This window comes from Fukomys damarensis, unplaced genomic scaffold (genome assembly GCF_012274545.1).
Source record: "Fukomys damarensis isolate Sample0158 unplaced genomic scaffold, DMR_v1.0_HiC HiC_scaffold_10, whole genome shotgun sequence".
Taxonomy (NCBI): Eukaryota; Metazoa; Chordata; class Mammalia; order Rodentia; family Bathyergidae; genus Fukomys; species Fukomys damarensis.
In genome coordinates, this window is record NW_022900922.1 from 15,634,760 (window position 1) to 15,642,992 (window position 8,233).

An 8,233-nucleotide genomic window follows, 5' to 3' on the forward strand; every position below is an offset into this window, starting at 1 on the left:
ACCCCATTACAAAAAAAAAAAAAAAAAAAAAAATGAGGATCTGGCATGAACAGGGGAGCTCTGGGGCCGGGCCTGCCATGTTGCTGTGGGGACTGTGAACTTAAAAAGTGTCAGTGCCACTCAGAGACTCACCTTTCAGTGGCACAAGACCTGCTCCTGCCTGCCACTTGCTAGGATTGTAGGCAAATGGCACCAGGAGGCAGCACCACCACCTAGGGTTTCCTTTACCTGCAGCTTTCAGCGCGGTCCGAAGCTCATAGGAGGACATAGTGCCCGACTTGTCCACATCAAACTGGAGAAACAGGTTCTGGAGGGAGAGTGGGGAAACGAGGGAGGTGACATGGACAGCAGTAACTGGGTGGCAGCTGCCCAGGAAGAGACCCTGTCCCCACCCCCCAGGCTACAGGAGCGAGGTCAGGCTGGGCACTCCGGCTCTGGCTATGTTTCTGTCTGTCTCTGTCTCCGTCTCTCCTCTCCAAACTTAGTCAAACTCAAGTCTTCCCATACGCAAGCCTAGCACACTGCCACTGAGCCATGCTCTAGCCCAGGGCCTTCTTTTTGTTAAGCTTCAGGATTCTACCATGACCTCTTTCCTCCCTGCTCCCAGTACCACCCTCAGCCTCGCCTTTGCCCCACTGTGCTCTGGGCTTGGGTGTTTGCACCAGGTCACATACAGTCCACCGCTTCAGCTTGTCCCAGAACACCCGGAATTCACTGAAGTCCAGCTTCCCATTGCCTCTGGTCTGGCCATGTGGGTTAAGGGAGTAACCAGAGCTGCTTTTGGGACTCCAGCTCTGGAAACCAGGGGCAGCTGATATCTGGCCTACTGGCACAGGTGACAGATTCAGAGGGTGGCTTTAATGACTGAACCATGCATCTCTCATGAGCGAATTGGAAGGGGTGGGCTAGGGAGGGGCCACTTAAAGGTTTGCAAAAACACATAAGCAGACTATTCATTGTGCTATAAGGGGCCCCAAGCGCCAACGTCATTCCCAAGTCCCTTTGGATACCTTCTCCCCACTGGACGGTCCTGGACTTTGGTTATGACCCTCATCTAGCACCAGGGGCTCCTTGTATCTGGGTCTTTCCTGTGAAGGCTTCCTATTGGCTGAGCATGTGGGATCCTCAGAACGTGTGCAAACAGAAACCCCTGGCCAGCGTGACAGCGTAACTGTTTGGAAGGATACGTCTATCAGAGAAATGATGTTCTTGCAGGAGATCAGGCTTAGTTTCTTGAACTTGAGGTCCTTTTCTAGAATCACACATGCAAGTAGAATTCAGTTGACCTGGTAAGACAGACTTATGCCCCTTCTGCTGAGAACCCCAGAATGTGGCTAGATCCGAGGTCCCAGAGTCATAATGTAGGCACTCTCTTATGATGCTGTTGAGAGTAGAAGCTGACATGGCCTTTCAGAAGGAAAATTTACAGCAACAAGACTTTGAACTACAAACGCCAGGTGGGGATGTAGCTCAGTGGTAGAGTTTGCCTGGCACATGTGAGGCCCTGGGTTCAGTCCCCAGAAATGAAACAAACAAACAATGAACAACCCTCCAGAAACAAAGAGAAAGACTACAAACAAGCAAATAAAAAAGCAGAAAAACAGACGCAGGGAGTACTGGTTAATACATTCATTCTAGTCCTTAGAATCCCAAGTCAAAAAAAAAATTATGTAAGATTTTTATCATAAGGTTACTAATGACAAAATTAGAAATGATATAAAAGACCGATGAAAGGGTATCACGCGATTGATAGTCCTTAGGGATCTGGAAGCACATCTAACGACCTGCTCATTAAAGTCAAATTTAAGGCTGGATGTAAAAGCATTGGGGAAATTTGAGCACTGATACCCTGGTAGAAATGTAGACAGCCCCTTCGGGTAACAATTGGGTAATTCCTTAAGACACACGGCTCAGAGTTACCGTGGAATCCAAGCCTCTTCAGGGTACGCATACACGAAAACACATCCCACCCGAAAAACTGCTGCACAGATGCTCACAGAAGCAGTGCTCACTGCAGCCCACAGATCTGCAGATGGGCAAATGAATAAATAAAAAAAATGGGGTCCAGCTGTACAGCGGAATATTACTTATCCATGAAAGGGAATGAAGCCCTGACACACAGCACAACATCAGTGAATCTCAAACACACTGTGCTGGGAAAAACTGCAGGCTGTAGTCCTGTAAGTCTAGGAGTAAAAGATTCCCAGGTTCCTTTTGAGTGAATTGTCCAGAACAGGCAAATCCATAATGACAGAAAGTAGACTAGTGGTTATTAGGGGCCGTGGAAGGAGTAAGGGGGACATAAGGAATTATTTTAGGGATGATGAAAATGTCCTGAAATGGATTCTATATATATACACAGACTGCACATACAACACAGACACTCAATACATAGACACACAGACACACGCATAAGTGTTCACAGTGGTTATTTATGGTGGTGAGGCAATTGGTGACTTTCATCTTTGTCATTATATTTTTCTGCCATTTTTAGAATTTTATAGCATAAACTAGTGTGTGTGTGTGTGTGTGTGTGTGTGTGTGTGTGTGCGTGTGTGTGCACACACAATACTGGGGATTAAACCCAGAGCCTGGGCACTGAACTACATTCTCAACTTTTTTTTTTTTAGTTTTTGAGACAGGATCTCTCCAAGTTTCCTAGGCTAGGCTCAAACTTGTGTTCCTTCTGCCTCAGTCCCCCAGAATTCTGGGATTACAGGCACAAGGCACAAAGCACAGCTTGACTAACATAATTTTTACAATCAGGAAATCAACAGTGTCAGCTATTTGCAAAGCTTCCCTAAAGGAAACAGCCCAGGAAACAGGTCTTGGGGAGGAGCAAGGAGCCCAGGGAGCTGGAGGGACAGGGCAGTGTGGTCACTTGATCCCTAGTGGGTGTGGCACTTACTCTTTTGCAGCACGGTATTTAAAACATACTCGAGCTCCTCTGCAGTCACCTCCATGTCCTGTGGAAGTGGAGACAATAGCTCCTTATAGCCCCAGTGCCTCTTGTTGAGTTTCCTTGAGTCCTGAGCTCATTTGGCTCAGGAGTCAGATTAGCCCTGAGACCCTGCAGCAGCTGTGCCCATCTCCTGGTGGCTGCTACCCACTGGCTTCTTAGGGAGGCCCAGCCAACCCCGGGAAGACCCTGGCAGGAGGTATGATGCCCAACTTTCCCACAGAGCAGAAATACTCTGGGAATAACTGTTGGTGACCCCAGAAGACTTGGAATGCCAGAGGAATTTGGCAGAGCTGGTGTGAATCTCCACGTCTCTCCCCACCAATTGCCTGAAGAGCTCTAAAGAAATCCTACTTCTGGGGCTTACTCCAGGCACCGTTAAATTGGAAGATTCTGAAATATGGCTCACTCAGATTTTTAAAATCCCTGGGGGAAAATTTCAGAGCCATCAGTCCAGGCAGTACAGTAAATCTTGCATCCTGCAGCAAACTCTGTTGGAAATGCAGGCTTGAGTTTTGCCCCAGATTTGTAGGAGTAGAGGCTGCAGTTTTCCCGGTTGCCCAGGTGTTTTTCATGCACAAGAGAATGTGGGCAGTCATGCCATTGGCTCACTTGCTGGGGTTTGAACCTGAAGTGTGGGACACAATACCTGGGGATTATTTTCACATTTGCCAGGAGTTCTGCCCAGGCCTGAGGATCAAGGGTTTGACACTGGTAAGAAAGCGAAGATAGCCAGGAGTGGGGGTGCAAGCTTATAATCCTAGTACTCTGGGAGGCTGAGGTGGGAAGATTTCAAATTCAAGCCCAGCCTGGGCAACTTAGCAAGGCTGTATCTCAAAATAAAAAAAGGCAGAAATTTAACTCAGTGCAAAGGCCCTTGGTTAAATGCCTAATACTGCAAAAAAGAAAAAGCAAGAAGGTGCAGATGCAGCCAGCCTGTGCCCACACTGAATGAAAGCGAGAGATGGAGCTGTGTACTGGGTCATGCAGTAGAGGCTGAGACTCTGCAGGGTGGAGCCTACACCAGAGAGCTTTGCTGTTGTTAATGAAGGTTGAATGAACCTCCTGCCTCTGCTCCATTCTAAGCCCTGCATCTCCATTTCTGGCAACTTCTGTCCTGGTGCTTGCAGCTCCTGTGAAACTCAGCACCCACTGTGCTGGCTCTGACCCCAACACCTCCAGCATCAGCCTCCTTCAGCATTCTCCGAACACATCTGACACCAGGGTTCTGTCCCCACCTCTTCCACCCTTAGGGAGACTGGCTCTGCCCGCCGGGAGAGGTAGTCACTCTCCTGCTGTGGTAAAGCCAGGCACATGGCCCCTTCTCCAGCCCAGCTTGTGGTCCCAGGCCCCTGCTCTGCTGGTTCACTGCAGGGCCTGTGAAGTCACCATCAGATGCTTCCTGAGTGTAGACTCCTCCCCTGGGCAGCGCCTTCCACCTGAGTCAGTCCATCAGCTCCTTTAGAGTGGTGACTCAACAGAATGGGGCAGCGTCTGGCAGAGGGAGGGCACCTGAGTGTGTGAAGCTTCTCCCAGCTCCCCTGTGTGCCAGGCCCTCACAAAGGGGCTGAGCCACGGAGAAGTGGGAATGGGCTGGGGGGCAAGCACTGGAAGTGGGGCCTGGGTTCTGTTCTTCCTCAGTGGCCCGCGTCCGACCCTGAGCATTCACTGTCCCCAGGACTGCTTCTGGGTGCCAAGTTTACAGTGGAATGGGGCCTCTTTGAGCATCATGGAGTGAGAAGGCATCTGTGTGTGCGCGTGGTTCTGGGGATGGACCCTAGGGCCCTTACTCTGAGCTATATCTCCAGCCCCTTTTCTATGTTTACTTTAGGACAGGGTCTTGCGATGTTACCCAGGTTAGTCTCATTGCGATATTCCTGCCTCAGCCTCCTCCTAGAGTGTTGGGATTACAGGCGTGTGCTGCCACACCAGGTGAGAGGGAAGCTTGACGGCAGTGATTTCTGGGCAGAATTCAGAGGAGCCATGTCTTCAAGGCTGTCCCTGATCTGCCTCAAGAAGCTTCTGGGCAGCTGTGAGGTGCTTTGGGTTTGATCACCCCGTCAGTGGGTCACTGGTGTGAGAAGCTATGGACAAGCTGGCTCTTGGGCCTTGGAGACCGGGACTGATATCTTCAGCTAGAGAAGTCCTAGGCAGGCACCTACCTCACCAGCGATGTCCTGAAACAGGGCCCGGAACTGCTGCTCCTCCTCCGTCTCCTGCTCAGGGGGAGTTGGCTGCAGAGGCTGAAACATAACCAAAGGGCCACAGGAAGAGGCCTGGCATTTGGTTTCCCACAGACATGTCACAGCGCTGCCCCCGAGGGATGGCCAGAACTGTGCCCAGACACATGTCAACACGGAAGAGGGGAGGCTGAGTCTGGAGGCCGTGAGAGGCTCTTCAGAACCAGATCCTAAAGGATCTGGACTCCCTGTGTCAAGGGACAGACTGTCCTCAAATAGGGTGTAAAGGCCTGACTGGCTTTCATCAGTGACTCATGAATTAGGCAGTTTCCCATCTATAAACACAGCCTCCTCGCTGGGCTGGCTGAACAGTCAGGCTTTTTAGGCAGCTTGAGCAGCTCCAGAAATAGCACATGAAAATGGACTGGCAAAACCAGACATGGAGGTGCAGCCCTGTAATCCAAGCACTCTGGGAGGCAGAGGCAGGAAGATCCCAAGTTATAGCACTGCCTGAACAATTTAATGAGACACTGTCTCAAAAATTTTTTTTTTTTAAAGCTGGGGATGTAGTTCAATACAAAGGCCCTGGGATAAAACCTCAGTACCATTAAAACGTGTGGGTGGCTCCAGGTACTGTCATTGTCCTTACTTATGAAGGTTATAGCAGAGGGTCTTCTCCCCTCCTGGCTAGAGCCAGCCTGTGAGGGGTCTGGGTGTCCTCTCTCTCTCCTGGTGTTGCAGAAGGCACATGAACAGCTTGGTTTTGATGTAGTGACACAAACATCAGCATGACTGACCCTATCTGGGTTGGTCTGCTGGGACCAGAGAAGGGGCTCTGTGACACCTGGCAGCTTCCGTAAGTTCCTGTTGGCATGCGAGGAAGTAAAGGAAGCCTGACCCTGGCTATGGCTGGCTGGGGGCTGCCGTGCCTCTTTCCCACCCTGACCTTGGACGGCAGTTACAGCCCTGTCCTCTGTCGGGCAGGCAGCAGACCCTCGGAGGGCAAGAATCTGACTCTGCCACAGGCGCCAGGCCTGCTGCCTGGGAAACAAGGCACATTTGGGGAGGCTTTGGTTTCCTTGTTCACTCACGGTGATGGGTGGCAGCCAGTGGAGACCTTTGAGCCTGGGATGAAATGAAACTGGCCCCTCTGCCCAAAAGCACACTCAGCACAGGGCGAGTCCCTCAAACCCATGGAAAAAGAATCTACTTGCCTCCTTTCCTTCCTTTTGTTAATTATTTTTCTTAAATAATGTATGGTTTAAAGCAGCAGATACCTCTGAGGTGGAGGCAGAGGCCAGGAGGCAGAGGGCGACAGGCAGAACTTCATGCCAAGTGCCTGCCTCAGGTTTGCTGCAACCTGTGGGCTGTGAGGGACTCAAAGCACAAACCTTGGCACCAGGGCTGGAGCCACAGTGGCTAACCCAAGAGCAAGCTCCATTTTCTGACCTTGAGCTTTGAGGGGCTTTCCTCATGGTCAGGAGAGAGACTTCCAGTGCCTTTTTCCATGCCCCATCTCCCCCACCAGGGCGGAAGACTCACCTCGGGAAGGTGGATGTCTGTGGTTCCATCCAGGTCCCTGAAGGGCAGAAACACACCTCCTCAGGTGGGGAGCAACTTCTCACCAAGGCTCTGCCCAGTGGGGACCCTGCTTGCTCAGTGTCCCTCACCGTTCCTGGGGTTTGCAGACTCCAGACCTCGACACTTGCTCCCCTCAGTACTGCTTACCCTTTGGGGATTTGCAGATTGCACACCTTTGACACCTGCCCAGCCACTTCGAAGCAGGAGGAGATGGGGCAGCCCTCACCCAACTAGAACCTGCGAACCCTGGACTCCTGAAAGACTAACCAGCAGATGCTCCCTATTTCCCTGATGCATGTTAATGATGCCCCTGAGGAAGAGATGTGTGGAGTGGGGAGCCTCCAAGAACCCCCAGGGAGGATGGCCTCACCCCATACCGCCCCATCGAGGCATCCCCAAGGGAGATTTGCAGGGCTCAGACATCACTCAGCCCACCTGGACTTTGTCACGGGTAGAGAGGATTTATAAAGATGACAGAGTCACGGAGTCGGGACCAAAAACAAAAACAAAAACAAACAAACAAAAAAACACAAACACAAAACAAAACAAAAAGAAAGAAAGAAACAAGCAAACCAACAGCAAAACCTTGAAGCTGCAAGCCACACCCCTCACCCTACCACAGAGGTGACTGGGGGCTGTGTGTTTGTATGCTCAAGTTTTGGGAAAAGAGGAGAATGATGGAAACTTAATTTTTTCATTTGCATATTTAGGAAAGCCCCAGTATTTGGACAGCAGTAGAACCAGGAAGCAGGCTTCAGTTTTTGTTGACAAAACATCTGGAGGGATAGAATCTTACAGGTTAAAACCTGAGTCATTCCCGAAGGAAAAAAATGGAAAACTCAAAGGGATACAAACAAACAAACAAAATAAACATTAAGATTGAGCCAGGCGGTTCTCCCTGGTCTCCTCATCCCCTAGGTGCACACAACAGGATCCTTCTAAAATTCTCCTGGAGATAAAAAGTTAATTACTGCTTCTATTTAGCTGAGAGAAAGAATCAGGCTTCTTGTCATCAGTGTGGCTAGGCTTTGGGATTGAGGGTCTTCTCCAGGCGGCCACCCACCACCTCTCTTGCTGAGCAGCAGGAAACCAGCCTGGGCTGTTTCTCCTGCCCACTCTGTGCAGGTCGCTCCCCCTTGTGGATTTGCCTAGTAAAAATACAGAACCAGTCCTGGCCATTGTCTGCAATATTTAGAAAGGCTTCATTGGGTAAAAACAAAACAAAACAAAAAAACAGATTTTATGCCTTGAACCATTTCCCCTCTGCCACAGAGCAACCAATGTAGAAAGGCAGCAAGGGGAAATCCGGAGGTAACAGATACAGCCAGATGTGGTAGTGCACACCAGTAGTCCCAGCACTTGGGGGGCTGAGGCAGGAGGATTGCTGCAAGTTCAAGGCCAGCTGGGGTTACACAGTCAGTTCAAGGCCAGCTTGAATTACAGAGTGAGACCCTGTCTCAAAAAAAAAAAAAAAAAAAAAAAAAAAAAAAAAAAAAAAAAGGAAAAGAAAGAG

At 50.2% G+C, this 8,233-nt stretch overlaps 1 protein-coding gene across 1 annotated transcript in view; it reads right to left on the reverse strand.

Moving 5' to 3' along the window:
* The window catches only part of Capn9 (calpain 9), a 32,405-nt gene that overhangs the window by 7,106 nt on the left and 17,066 nt on the right, over positions 1-8,233 (reverse strand). The window contains exons 12-17 of the mRNA XM_010621923.3: positions 6,682-6,718; positions 5,122-5,202; positions 2,909-2,966; positions 1,188-1,252; positions 675-743; positions 229-307 (exon numbers count right to left, since the gene is read on the reverse strand). Coding sequence (XP_010620225.1) covers positions 229-307; positions 675-743; positions 1,188-1,252; positions 2,909-2,966; positions 5,122-5,202; positions 6,682-6,718 — 389 coding nt within the window. The remainder of the gene's footprint in view (positions 1-228; positions 308-674; positions 744-1,187; positions 1,253-2,908; positions 2,967-5,121; positions 5,203-6,681; positions 6,719-8,233) is intronic.